At 34.6% G+C, this 15,827-nt stretch overlaps 1 protein-coding gene across 6 annotated transcripts in view; it reads right to left on the bottom strand.

Moving 5' to 3' along the window:
• LAMA2 (laminin subunit alpha 2) overlaps window positions 1–15,827 on the bottom strand; it is a 535,718-nt gene that overhangs the window by 75,489 nt on the left and 444,402 nt on the right. For all 6 annotated transcript variants that reach the window (XM_074333565.1, XM_074333563.1, XM_074333566.1 and 3 more), the window contains one exon: window positions 6,921–7,023. In XM_074333565.1, coding sequence (XP_074189666.1) covers window positions 6,921–7,023 — 103 coding nt within the window. The remainder of the gene's footprint in view (window positions 1–6,920; window positions 7,024–15,827) is intronic.

The following is a 15,827-nucleotide window of genomic DNA, read 5'->3' as shown; positions in this document are numbered from 1 at the left end:
CTTATATCTTCAGCTCTCATGCCCATTAGCTGTAGCCAAGTCATTCTCTTTGTCTTCTCTCTAGGTATCATACCCACCAAACGTCAGAGGCTACACATACACATTTCTTCAGCTTTGGTTTCCCCTTTCTGATCCTGTCCTCACACATTAGAAGACAAATGTGCAGGAGTGGGTTTGACAGAGACAGAGCTCATAAAGTGAGGAAAAGAAGCAGGGCAGCAACGGTAGACTGTAAATATGCCTGACAATGTCATTTCCCTTGGTTGCATAACCACTGACATTGCACAAAGTAGACATATTCAGAATGCAATTCACTAGACAGAGTTGTAAGTCACTTCCACAAGTAATACGCATTTACTCATATTTACCATCTTCCTGACACTGTGCTCAACATGAGTTAGAGTTTAGTTAAATTAGAACTGGTAACATTGAACTATGCAATGTAATATTTCAAAATAAAGCTCTTACAAGTATTTTCTTTGATCATTAATAATGTCTTCTTTTACAAAATTCTAGCCTTTAGAAAAAGGAGTGTGGTGCCATGAAATCATCATAGGCTGTAGAGTTGGAAGATGTAGGTTCAAATGCCATTTATATCCCTTTTTATATGTATAAAATGAAAATAACACCTTCTTTCATATGACTGATGAGAAATACACGGTAGAATGTATGAGAAAGTATTGGATTTATCATAGGCAGTTAGTAAATGGCAACAGAATAATTCACACTGGTTTGATAATTCACATTGGTTTGATAATTGCCCTGGTGTGTGTGTCAGTTTTCAATAATATTATCTATAACTCATTTTCTTGTTTATTTAAACTGCATGGCCCAGAAACAATCTTTATTTATTTCCCCTTTACATTTTCTAAACGTATGTATATAACCTTCATTTTCAACTAAATATAAGAATGATTTTTAAAAAAGATTTTAATGGAAGATGTTTTAATTGACTATTCAAAACTCAACTAGTTTCAAATGCATTTTTCATGTTTTCTTTATATGAACAGGAAACAAAATAAATACCTGAAGAGAATCCCTATTCACAAGGGTGAAATTTGTAGGACTACTATTAATTTTGAAAGCTTCTGGTCAAATATAATTAACTGTCAAATTGCCATCTAGATAACATTTTGCAATGAACATTTTCTTTACCATGACATTTGTCTTATTATAAACTACAACTTGTACAGACTCATTATCACTTTTGATTTGCTCCTTTATCAAAAATTGAAGAAATATGCTCTCTTTAGGATTTCTTTGTAAAACAAAATTTAATTAATCCATGTAACTTCTATTTCCTACAAATGTGCTTCGCCTTTTGTTCTAGAGGCTCCTTCTGGATTAGAGAATAAGTTAATCTTTGCAGTATTTCGATCTGAAGTTCTGAAGCAGAAAGTTTGGAATAGGCAAGGGATGTGTATGAGGTCATGTGGAAACCATGATTTTGACCTTCCTGGTAATGAGAGATTCCTTTTACTCTGAGGTATTCATCCAATTATTCATTTATCAAACATTTGCTAGGACCATGAATGTTAATTTGTCACCTTCTGGACTATGACAGAAGCCCAGAGTTTTTGTCTAGCAGTGTTTAAAAGCATCAGTTTTAGATCCAGACAAATTTGGGCTAAAGTATTGGCTCCACTACGTACATGCCATTTATTGAAATTGTCGTTGTTTCTTAAAGTTAAATGATTTTGTTTCACATACAAGAGGTGGCCAACTTTACTAAATTATATAATGTATGATTATGCTTTATGATTTATTAACTTTCTATTACATTATATTATACTTTCATCTTTGGCTATGTTAAGAACATAAAGAGATGCAATTTCCCTCGAGTCACTAGACAATAATTTTTCATTCACTTATATAGTTCTTTGACTTCTTGATATTGCAATTTCTGAAGAAACTGCTCCCTAAGTCAACCGACAATTCAGGTCGAGGCTCCTGAGACCTGTGCAGAAGAAAGAGCAGCTGTGCAAGGAAGTAAGATTGGTAAAATCAAGACTGGCATTCCTGTTCCTGGCCTCCTGTCCATGGATTTGAGGATGTTGCTACAACTAGTCTTTTCACTTTTTTGTATTTCTAGCCCTCTTTCATGATGTTGTTCCTATGCTTCCCTCTCCCTAGTTGGTGTCACAGTTTGGAATGTGTCCTATCTCTGACTGCCTCTTTTGCCATCTAGATGTTTACTAGAGTGACAACGCATGGTGACCTTTGAGATCACTTAATTGGACTTGTGTTTACACAGAGGCATGTTACTGAGAAACACTGTCCTGATTCAAATGTGCCAAATTAGGTCTTGTTCAACGTGGGCACAGGCCTGGTAGGACCTCAGTAACTGTTTAGCTGCAACTGAATATGCTTTTCTTTCCACTAGAGGGTTGCAGTGAGAAGTCTGAAGAGAGGAAGGAAGAAGGGGCACTGGTCTGGTGGAAGAATCTCCAAGGACTTAAGATACCAGGAGAGAGGGGAATCATCTCTTCAGCCAGTGGCGTGAGAAACCAAAACCACCAGACATTGAAACCACACACGGTTCTTCTAGGACAAGCTCTAAAGCTTGACTGTGGGCCTTCAGGCTTGCTTTGTTTTGGCCAGCCAGATACTCTAAAAGAAACTAAATTTGAATACGTTTAAGTAAGACAAGTATTCTTTGGTTGCAATAATTCCTGCCTTTCCATGTTTGCCATTATTTTGCCGCTTTTCATTTCGACTACTAAACCTAGTACAACAGGGTTTTATTTTCTTGATTTTCTCTAGCCACACTCCAAAGGAGGAGCTAAAACTCTGTATGAGGAATCAGCGATGTCTAGAGGAAAAGACTGCTTTGTTCCCCGGACTAGAGAAAGCTCAGGAATCCATGCTGGATTTCATCCACATAGTTCTAAATTGTTGCTGTTTTTTTTTTTAATCAGTGGAGCAGATCTTGTTTGTCTTCCACATGCCTACCTATGGAAAGGAAGATTCTGGCAAATGGTAGTACACAAAGAGTAGTATTCAAAAGGAGTATTCTTAAACAATAAAAGAATACCTTAACTATTTAACTCCCATATCATACTTTGGTGTAACAGCACTGCAATATTCCTGTTTATTCTCCTTTTCTAATCTAAAATAAAACACACAGAATCTTTAAAAGTTAGTAATTGAAACTGTATTACATTCATGATTGTAGAATCTTTCTGATACACTTGTCTGGACTGAATGACTGAATGTTTGGAAGATCACAGTATAGAAGGAAAGTATTGATTCATTTATAAAAATTAAAATTTGTATAATTTTGGTACTTTTCCATGTGTTGGGCAGCACCACATGTCATGAAAATCACTGATTCAGCATTCTTGAACTTCGGAACAGATCTTTTTATTTTATATTAGTGTCATCCATTTTATAGAAATGTTATCTACTTGTTCCTACGTAATTAAATAATTCCACTTATTTGGAACAAAGATAAAAAATTAGGGACAAACTAATAAATAAATAAAATTGAAAAGCTACTCTATATAAGATAATGTCTTTTACAGACATTATCTTAGTCTTTTCAGTCTTCTAATACACCATGCTCTGCTTCACACCTTACCCTTTTTACACATTCCATGAGAACCTCAACTGGCTATTTTATTGACAAAATCTCTCGTCAATCTGCACAGTAGTATTAATTCACCTGGTGGTATTAATTCATCTTCTAACTCTTTCGATCACCAATTTGTACCAAGCTTCATATCCACCAATAAATCTATTTTTGTCTCCACAGACATTCAATCAAGGCAATGCAGACTGACTTCAAATCTGAAACACGCACAAGGGCAAACTCACTTTCAACAAATGTAGATTCAAAAATTAAAAAGCTAAACAAATTGCTGCTGGCAAGTCGAGATTCGCGCAAAGCAAAGAGAGCATAAAAATGGCAGGGCACAGCACTAAGTCATTCATGACTAAAGCTCACAAGCTTACTGGACTGTATTGAATTGAACCAAGTAACAAATTAAAAATATGGAGGGTATACTGGCCTCACGATTTTTATTCCTTCTAACTCTAGGCACCATAGAGAGAGAAATGACTAAATCTCTATTTCAATAGCTGCTGTCAAGAGTTTTGCTCTGTAGGACCTATTTCAGCAGTTCCTGGTGGTAATATATGGCATTTCCCTGATTAACGGCCATTTTATAACTTGTGTAATTGGCTACAAATCAGAGGAATGTCATAATGTAGCAAAAAAACATTCCCATCTCCGTCAGAGCTTGGCTTGGATTTCTGGAGGAATTATTACTTGAATAGTTTGTGGGTTTTCATTACTTTAAATAATGTACTACGTAAAGTACAAAAAAAGACATTTAAACTAATGAACATTTCTGTCCCCTAACCCTTTCTATCAGGCCTATCCTTAGATTTCTCTTTCTCTGGGGGGGAAAAAAAGATCCCTAAAAACAGAATTCTTTCTTCATTTTTATAATACCAGTGTTTGGGAAAATAGATGTAAAGGCAAAGCTGGGAGTAGGATAAGATGACTGAGGCAATCACCTCAGATATGAAATTTAAAGGAGCACTAAAAAACACCAAAAAAAAAAAGATAAAATATTTTAATGCAATATTTAAAAAAATAAAAATTAATTAAAAAATATCAATGAGGAACAAAATATTAAAAAAATTAAATAAAACAGGATCTGACTCTGCACTTGCATAATTCACCTCATTTACCTTACTCTGGTTCCAGCTCTGGGCACGGGTATTGGACAGGAAGGAGTGACCACAAAGTAATGAGATTAACTAAATTTGTGCAATAGCAAACAGGTCTTGATTCTTTATAGTTACTCTTCGTAACTATGATGGTAATAAGAACAATCACTTGTACAGAATTACGTATATCGAGAGCCATATTTCACCTGTGATACATAGTCTAAAACATTTTACTATCAACGTGGCATATAATACAAAAAAATGGGGTGTTAGGTTTCCTGGAGGAAATGACATCTGACATAAATCTTGAAGACCTGGGAGGAGGTAGTTAGATGAAAAAGAAAGGATGATGAGGCATTCCAAAGAGAAGGATTAACACTGTGAAACATGGAGGCTTGGAATGGTAGCATGTTTCAGAAAGGCAAAGTTCCCTCTTCTGGGTATACAAGGTCTGACAATTAAGTTCACAAACTTGTTGCAACGATATTGCTAACCTTTTTTTTTGATATCAGAGGGATCATTCATTATGAATTTGTACCAACTGGACAAACAGTTAACCAAGTTTATTATTTGGAAGTGCTGAAAAGGCTGCGTGAAAAAGTTAGACGACCTGAACTTTTTGCTAACAATTCATGGCTCATGAATCACGACAATGCATCACTGTCTGTGAGGAAGTTTTTAGCCAGTAAACAAATAACTGTATTGGAACACCCTCCCTACTCACCTGATCTGGCCAACAATGACTTCTTTCCTTACCCAAAGATAAAGGAAATATTGAATGGAAGACATTTAGGACATCAAGGGTAATATGATGACAGCTCTTATAGCCGTTCCAGAAAAAAGTTTCAAAATTGCTTTGAAGGGTGGACTAGGTGCTGGTGTCAGTGCATAGCTGCCCAAGGGGGGGGGGGTCACTTCAAAGGTGACCATAGTAATAATCAGCGGTGAGGTATATAGCACTTTTTCTAGGATGAGTTCGCAAACTTAATTGTCTGACCTCTGGGTGGTATACCCCCCAAAAATTGAAAATATTCACTGTGGCTTTATCTACAGTGGCCAAGACATGGAAACAACCAGTGTCCTTTGATAGATGACTGGATAAAGAAGATGTGGTATATATACACTGGAATACTACTCTGCCATAAGAAAAGATGAAATAGTGCCATTTGCGACCAAATGGATGGATCTTGAGATGATTATGCTAAGTGAAATAAGTCAGACAGAAAAAGTTGAGAACCCTATGATTTCACTGATATGTGGGATATAAAACTGAGAGCAACAAAGGAACAAGACAAACAAGTAAAGAAACAAAAATTCATAGACACAGACAATAGTTTTGTGGTTACCAGAGGGTAAGGGGAGGAGAGGGGTGGTATATGAGAGTAATTTGGGTCAAATATATGGTGATGGAAGGAGAACTGACTCTGGGTGGTGAACACATAATGTGATATATAGATGATGTATTACAGAATTGTACACTTGAAACCTATGTCATTTTTCTAACCATTTTCACCCCAATAAATTTTAATTAAGAAAAAAAAAAAAAAGAAATGGGAAAACAAAAGAAGGGTTGTGAATATTTCAGTATAGTTGGGGAGGTAGATGCAAGCCAGAAAATGAGTGTGGAGAGAGAAAGAGGAGGCAACTCAAACGAGAAACAGGAGGCATTTAAATGAAATAATAAATATAGTAACTTTTCTAGAGAGCAGCTATATTGAATAATACATTTTTAATGCAATACCCATAATATATCAAGGTAGATGTTTTATGCACTTTGATCCTTGAATTAGGAATAAAATACATGAAAAATGTATTTAAAAGGTGTGAAAACTTTTCAGAAATATGACCCACTAACAAAATTGAAAGTTTTACAAGGACATTTGTACTGCATTTGCCTGACTCATTCCTTTGTGACTATCACTTCTGAAGGAGAAGAAAGTGGGGTTTGATGTGCTTAAAAATGTGTCATATTTTAATTTAAAAGTGACTGAACTTTATATATAGGTGAAAAGATGCTATAGAAATGAGTTTTAAAATTTTGAAATGTTACCCAATGCAAAATAAGAGTGAAGATAAATAATCGTAAAACTGGTAAAATAGTTTACTTGCAGTAAATCCAGATAATAAAAATAATCATAAAAATCATGCTGAAACAATTTACACTTTTCCAATTGTGTGATAAAATATGCTACCAACTGCAACTACAATTAACCTGAAAATAGTAATAAAGAGAGGCTACTAACCTTTTACATCATTTGCTAACTTCTTGGCTTCGTTAAGAATCCCAAAGCTTTTCTGAAGAGAGCCCTTGGCACCTTCCTTTAATGAACCCTGAGGACCTGTTGCCTGTGGACAGAAAAATAAGTGTCACATATCTACAACCACGGAATTATGGAGTAGAGGTATCTAACCAGTAGTTGTTATGCAGTTTACTTTCAGGAAAGCATTCTGGGCTACAGATTTAAAATAATAAATTATCAGCATATATTGGTGATTAATCAGGAGACTGTTTATTGGAAGAAGGGAAGGCCTAGAAAGAGAACACTTAGAAGTCCCAAAATTTAAAGGACAGGTACAGATAGTGGGGTTGGTAGGATGACTGAGATTCCAGAAAGGACAAAGAAACCAGGAGAGTATAACATTATGGAAATGACGAGATAAAGAAATGGTTCAAAGCATGATGACTGGCAATATTGCAAGGATGTATCTGGTCAGCATTATCAAGTGCTAAAGAATAGTCAAGTAAATTAAGATCTAAATACATCTGCTGACTTTATCCCTAAGCTTACTTCACTTGAGTGGTGGGGTAAGTGGGAGAGTGTTTCCTGTCCCCTAGGTGTTAAAATGAGATAAACGTATCTCAAAGTACTATGGCAAAACAGTATCTTCTGAATGACAATCTCTGAACCACAGTCATCTCCTAGCAAAGCATATTTGTTGAGACTTGGATTAAAAGAGGTGACACAGTTTCTTAATCCAGTTGTCTATTGATGGGCATTTCGGTTGTTTCCAAGTTTTGGTTATTGTAAACAGTGCTGCAATAAACAAAGGGGTACATCTATTTTTTTTCGAATTATCATCTTGGATTTCTCTGGATAGATACCTAAGAGTGGAAGCACTGGGTCATAAGGTAGTTCCATTTCCAGTTTTAGAGATACCTCCATACTGATTTCCATAGTGGCTGCAGCAATCTGCAATCCCACCAGCAGTGCACAAGGGATGCCTTTTCTCCACATCCTCACCAGCACTTGTTGTTTGCTGACTTATTGATGATGACCATTCTGACAGGAGTGAGGTAGAATCTTATTGTGGTTTTTATCTGCATTTCTCTAATGATTAGTGAGGTTGAGCATTTTTTCATATGTCTGTTGGCCATCTGTATGTCCTCTTTAGAGAAATGTCTCTTCATGTCCTTTGTCCATTTTTTAATTGGGTTGTTTGTTTTTCTGGTGTTGAGCTGAATGAGTGTTTTATAAATTTTGGATATTAACCCCTTATCAGATGTATCATTGACAAATATTATCTTCTCCCATTCAGTGGGATGCCTTTTTGTTTTATTGATGGTTTCCTCTGCTGTGAAAAACTTTTAGGTTTGATGTAATCTCATATGCTTATTTTTTCTTTTTCTTTCCTTGCCCATGGGGATATATCAGGAAAAATATTACTCAGGCCAATGTCTGCAAATTTACCCCCATATTTTCTTCTAGGAATTTTATGGTTTCTGGATTAAGAAACTGTGGTATATTTTTACAATGGAGTATTACTCGGCTATAAAGAAGAACAAAATCTTACCATTGCAACGATATGGATGGACCTAGAGAACATTATGCTAAGTGAAATAAGTCAGACAGAGAAAGACAAATACCATATGATCTCACTTATATGGGATCTAAAGAACTGAATAAATGAGCAAAGTAAACAGAAATAGTCTCAGAGATATAAAGGAAAAACTGATGGTTGCTAGAAGGGAAAAGGATGGGGATGAGGGAACGGGAAAAAATTAGACAGCATAAATTGGTAACTACAGTATTGCCACACGGATATGAAAGACAGTTTGGGGGATATAATCAATAATGTAAAGATTTTGTAGGGTGTCAGATGGGCACACGTCTTATTAGGGAGACCACTTCAGGGATGATGTAGATGCCTGACCACTGCACTGTACACCTGAAGCTGAAGATAAATAACATTGTATATCAACTATAATTTTATATATATATATATATATTCATGGGATATGGAGTACAGCATAGGGAATAGAGTCAATGGAATTGTAATAGATATATATAATGTCAGAGGGGCAATAGATTGGGGGAGGGAGGTTATCACTTTGTGAGGGGTGTAAATGTCTAACGATTGCATTGTTTTGCACACCTGAAACTAAAAAAAAAAAGAAAGAGGTGACACAAAGATAACAGAATGATTTGGGAAAAGAATCATTTAACTTGAATATCTAGTTGTCCATTTTAATAGTGTTTGCTCTTCAGCAATCATTGCATAATACATTTATACCAAGAGATAAATCAAATAGGATCTTATGAGTAAATTTTAAATTGGAAAAACATTTCAGGGTGCAAGAAGAGCTAGAGAATACTAAACACTTACTGCTGAAGCTATAAATCTGAATTCAGGTTATCCCAGACATAACATGCTTCAGAGACATTTTCAGTGCCTTAATAACATTTTTTATCAGTCACATTGAACTTTAAACTAGGAAAGATTACAGAACTTGCTGCTGTTGCAGTGAAATTTATTTTAAGGGGTTATATTAACAGCTTTCATTTAAATAATCTACTACTCACAAAACAGATTGATTATATAATACTATGATATCGACAAATGGATATATTGGAAATGTCTACATAAATAAAAAGGGACATTGTGCATATGTACCTAACATTTGGAAAAAGAGCTGACGACCCTGGCAAACTATTCTATGGAAAATGGACAGTCTCTTCAACTGAAAACACAGAAATTCTTAGTCCTGCAACTTCCCTTGGGAATTAGATGCAATAACATCACGTAAGTGTCATTTATTTTGAAAAATAAAGGTTAGCGTTTCAGTATAAAGGGCACAAATCCAATGAACCTTACTTAAAAAAAAAAGCCTCGATTACCCACTCAGATTTTATATTTGTTCCAAATTTCTATGCCATTCTTACTCCCTTGGTTACATGTTTCCTGAATCAACACAAATTACTAAAAGGATATGACAAAGAAAGAAGGACAAAGATTCTCTAAATAGGCACTTGAAAACAGCAGAAGTGACGACAGCTGACAATCTGTGTGACGAGAAAATATAAAACTAACAAGTAGAGAGAAGAATTTTTAAAGCTTAGGATTTAGAGTCAGTTTGGATAGAGATAAAACAGATTTCTATAGATGCCAATATTATGGCAGTAAAATAATTAATTTTCAGACAGAGAGCGCAAAGACAAGGAAGAAAAAAGGCAGAAGAACTTTCCTTACAGCCTTGAGGTGTGAATGCCTTCCTACAAGAACATAATCTGGCAAGCATTTACCGCCCAAAATTTTAAAGCTCTTCTTGGATATGCATGGGGAAAAGGAGAAAAAGACAGTTAATTTGCTGTGCATAAGAAAATTAATGACATGAGGTAAGAGAGAAGAGAGGGAGAAGGGCCAGATAGCATGGAAAGAGGTTAAAATCTGAGCTGTGGAAATTGTTGAAGGACTATGAACAGTGATGACCAATATCCATTTTTTTTTTAACACTTTTCAACAGGTTTATTGAAGCCTAACCTTCATGTGTTTAAAATTTACAGTTTGATAAGTATTGACATATACACACACCCATGAAACCATCACCACGATTAAGGTAGAGAACATATCCATCATTTCTTTTTATTATTATTTATGTACTTATTTATTTAAGTGTGTTTTTCCAGAACCCATCAGCTCCAAGTCAAGTAGTTGTTTCAATCCAGTTGTGGAGGGCGCAGCTCACAGTGGCCCATGTGGGGACTGAACCGACAACCTTGGTATATTCTGAGCACCATGCTCTAACCAATGAGCTAACTGGCTGGCCCTCCATCATTTCTTTTTAATCTCTCCCTTCCACCTCTTCTTGTCTTCGTTCTCATCTCCACACAAAAACTCATCTGCATTCTATCCCTATTAGTTTGCAATTTACAGGATTTTATATCATTGGAATCATCCAGTATGCACTCTTTTTTGCCTGACTTCTTTCATTCAGCATAATTATTTTGACGTTTATCCACATTGTGTGCATACTCATATGTGATTTCTTTTGCAGATAGGAAGGAAAAATGGGGAGTTCAATGGGTCTAGTTCAGTTTTGAAAGATGAAAATATGGATATCTGTTGCACAAAACTGCATATAGCTAACATTACTGTACTGTACACTTAAAAATGGTAAGATGGCAAATTTTATGTTACGTGTCTTTTTTGTCACAATAAAAAGGGCATTTGAAACCCCTGTCTCCTGCCAAACAGAGATGATCTCTTTTATTTTTTTGGATATGCCCTAGTCTATTTATGTATTCACCTCTTGATGGGCATTTGGGTTATTTCTAATTTTGGGTATTCTAAATAGAGTTACTATAAACATTTGTGTACAAACCTTTGTATGAACATATGCCTTCATTTCTCTCAGACTGAAAACCTAGAAGTGGAGTGGCTAGATGATATGGAAGTTGTATGTTTAAGTTTCTGAGAAAGTACCAACCTGTTTTACAAATTATTTGTACCATTTTAAATTTCTACCAGCATTTATAAGAGTTACACTTGCCTATATCATTGCCAATACTTGATATAGTCAGTCTTTTACATTTTAGACATTCTAATAAGTATGCACATTATTTTCATTTCCCTTGTGACTAATAATGTTGAGCATATTTTCCAGTCTTATTTGCTATCTTCTTTGGCAAAGTGTCTGTTTAAATCTCTTGTCCAATTTTTTATTGGGTTATTTGGTCTTACTGACTTTTGAAAGATATTTATGCATAACCTGGACACAAACCCTTTATCAGGTATGTAATTTGCAAATATATTCTCCTAGTTTGTGGTGTGTCTTAATAAATGGTTGGGTTTGATTTGTTATAACTTTGTCAAGACATTTTGCATGTATGATCATGAGGGATATTGGTCTACAAATTTCATTTTGTTTGTCATGTCTTTGGTTTGTGTCAGAGTAATATGGCCTCATAGAATGAAGTGGGACATATTTTCTCCTCTTCAATTATCTGAAGAAATTATTATTTCTTCCTTAAATATTTGGTAGAATTCAATAGTGAAGTCATCTGGAACTGAGAGTGTGTGTGTGTGTGTGTGTGTGTGTGTGTGTGTGTGTGTATGTGAGGGTTTTTAAGTATAAATTCAATTCTCTAATAAAGGGTTATTCAAGTTATTTATTTGTAAGTGAATTCTGGTAGTTTGTAATTTTCAAAATAATTTGACCATTTCATTCAAATTGTTGAATTTTTTTAGCATAAAGTTGTTTATAATATTCTGTTATTACCATTTACTATTGGTGGAAGTTGTAGTGATTTCACCATTTTTATTCTTGATATTAGACATTGGTGATCTTTCTAAATTGTTTCTGATTAATCTGACTAGATGATTATCAACTTATTTATCTTCCATTGGACCCTTGCTCCTTCATCCAGCAACATGTCTGAGCTCTGACTGAAATCCATCTGCTAATCGACTTCCATATTGCTAAATTCCTATCTTCTTGCATATATGAATATCGCCTGTCTTTTTTCAAGGCATCTTGTCTTTCATGCTTTTCAGGAAGCCAGTGATTTCTTCCTGGATCCTTAGTCAACCACGATCTGATAGGATACAAGGAGACAGGTGGTATGTATGGGGGGATGTAGGAGGTATGGAAACAACAAGGTATGGAAAGGCAAGGAGGCAGGGAATTTTGATGTGTGTATGGGAGACAAGTATTTCAGGTACAAAGGATGGTAGAGTTTATGAAGGGCAGTGTGAAGAACTAAGGCTGTCAGGAAGATTGGAGTGCATTTCTGGAAAGTTTAAATATCAGACTAAGGAAACAGGACAGTAAACAATGAGGAGTCATTAGAAGTTTCTTAGTAGGAGTGCATGATCAGAGCCTTAGTCTAGGAAGATTACTCGTGCAGTGTGTGGAAGGAAAAAGAGACACCAGTTGGCTATTTTAATAGTATAGGCCAGAGAAAAGAGTTGTAACCTCATGCAAAGGCAGTGGAAATGAGAGGTTTGGGTTCATGAAATGTGGAGGAATAAGAGAGAAGCATTCCAAAATACTAAAGTAAAGAGCTGATGGCATATAACTGGAATTGACAAGTAGTATACCAACAATCCAGGTTTAAAAGATAAGCCTTTCATATGATAACAGAATAGAAAACACTAACATATTGTGGATGAACAGAACTGTTTCAACTCACTGGAATTTGGAGAGTTTCTTTCCCAACACTGCTTAGTAAGGCACTGAAGCACATCAACAATATCAGAATAGGTGATGATGCAACATTTTCCAAGCTAATTATACTTCATACATATTCATAAATATCACATCTGAGTTTCTGAGGCTACAGCATATGCAAAATATAAATGAGGTTCTTAGAGTTGCAAGACATTTTGTTTCTTGCTTTTTAGAGATATTTTTATAAATAATAAATTATTTTCTCTCTGTGTGTATGTATATACATATGTATATATACTATATATAAATTAGATAAAGCTTTTATTATAATATATCACACAATGCAGACATATTATAATATATCACACAATTATATGTAGTCTGTTGTATGTTTTTATTGTTTAATAATCATTTATTGAAAATGTGAGACACTGTAAGACATCATTAGAGAAGGAAAGATACAGGAAAACATGAAACGAAGTCTGATTCAACAGAGGGCTTGGCACTGACTTCACTTTTAATACATCTTAGTTTTCTTTTGCCTATTATTTGTTAAACATTTATAGTGATTCTTGTTAAAGCATCATGCCATTGATTAATTTATGAATGAGTTGAATGATTTACAAAAGAAAAGTGTCTTTTACAAAAGAAAAATTTTTAGCTGTTTTAAGCACCAGCGTAAATTTTGATTATCCAAAGATGGAAAAACTCTGCCTTCCCCGATGGAACTACAGGGGAATGGAGAAACAAACAAACAAACAAAAAATCCCACATACAGAAAATTATTACTGCCATAATAGAGCATAAAAATACCTAAGTGTTTTGTTTTTAGGAGAAGAACATGTGAAGATGTGATCTGAAGTTAAGTTTATCAGGATGGTAAACCTGTATCCCAGTGATTTATTACTTAAGTAAGCACATTTAAAAGTTACTGTTTATAGTATGTTTTATATTATACTTTTATTATTTTTCTAATTGTTCCTTAAATAACTTTTTTTATCAGAGGTAAATTTTCTAAATTCATTGAAAAAGTTGGCTAGACGGAGAGATGACAAACACTTGTTTTTGTTTTTGCTTTCTAAAGAAAGTAGTAACTGAAAATTCATTAGCATAGTTTATGTCCTATTTCATTACTTCTTCACTATGAAATAATTTATTTTAGAAGATAACTCTTGTTCATTTCCAAAGGAGATAATATGCCAAGATAATATGTAACTTATTTTAAATTTAAAATCATTTTAAATAAAAGTGTTCAAAATGTTCGGGGTTATATGTAAGAGCTGGTAATGAGCTGCAATGTGCCTATGTAATGGGTATATTAAAGAAATTTATATTTGGTATGTTAGAATGCTGTTAAAAAATCAGAGAGAATGTTCTTACTATAATAAAATAAATTCTCAGAAGAATGGTGCAATCTAGATTGTATACATTTTAAAATAACTTTTGAGACTATCAAAAATGTGCATGTGGTATTAATTAATATATTAAGCTATAAAACAGTTATGTCAAAATTGCCCTTTATACAAAAACCTTATGCATAAGGAAAGTAGGACAGATAAACATTATCAAAGTGTTTATTTGTGGTTGGGATTATACACATTTATATTTTCTCCCTCTTGCTTGTCTGTATTTTCTATTTTTTTTTACAATGGACGTAAATTGCTTTTAAAATAACTGAAAAGATCATATACAATTTTAAAATAAGAAAATCAGTGTATATTGATTTTAAAGGTGTTTTACTGTAACCTATATTTAAAACATATACTACAGGATATTAAAATAAAATAGTGAATAAAAAATGAGTCAAGAAATAAACCAAAGGGATGGCCTTGGTCAGATATCTGTTTAAAGGCTATAGAAACTGGCCTTGCGTAAGATGAGAGAAAGATTAGATGAGTCTCTGGAAGACTGAAAGCAACTTAGCATACAAAGGAAACTCAAGGATGAAACAGAAAATCCTCAAAATCATGAGAATCTAGAACTGATACTGAATTTTCAGCTTGATGAGAACACTGAGAAAGACAATCAGGGAGGGTTTAAACATGTATTAACTAAATGAGAACAGGTTCTCACCAATGACAGCATGACAGCCATGACTCTAGCAGGCATGGGTGCTGCTGGGTTGCTGCAATGAGGCAGGACTGGACAAATATTGGGGGTAAGGTGGGCAGAGATTACAAGGAATCTTTATTTTGAGTCAAGGCAATTGAGAAGTGTCTACTGAATTAGAGAAATATCCTCAGAGGACATAGATTTTCTTTCTAGTTAATGTCCAGAATTAAAACCCACATGGCAATTTCACATCCTTATTCCACCCCAGGTGGAAATCCTAAATAGCAGGTCTGAGAGCACGGATGCCTTGAATGGAATTATTTCACACTTATGTGGAATTAAGGTTTCTGAGTTCTGACTAATGATACAAACCCTTTGATTTTTAACATTTTAGGCCCTAAATTTTTAAATATGTCTAATGCTGGATCATAGGAGAGAAGTTTGTTTCTCTGTTTCCAATAGATTTTTTAAAGTTATTGAGTCAAATGAATGTATCCTGTATAAAGAAATCTCTAAAGTCAGGGTGGCTTAATGAACACTATTTTCACACACAGATTCAATATTATTCTAGGTAACTTGGATCCTCACTGACTGTTTCAAATTTGCTACTGTGTGAATTACTCGGTTTTTAGATAAGTTGCGGAAGTGCCGATGAAAAAGAAATGCTCATTAGTTGTCTTAGCAGATTCAATTGTTATATCAGTTATGC

This window comes from Rhinolophus sinicus, linkage group LG05 (genome assembly GCF_036562045.2).
Source record: "Rhinolophus sinicus isolate RSC01 linkage group LG05, ASM3656204v1, whole genome shotgun sequence".
Lineage (NCBI taxonomy): Eukaryota > Metazoa > Chordata > Mammalia > Chiroptera > Rhinolophidae > Rhinolophus > Rhinolophus sinicus.
The sequence above is the reverse complement of the archived record's forward strand: the minus strand, read 5'-3'. Positions and strand labels throughout refer to the sequence as shown.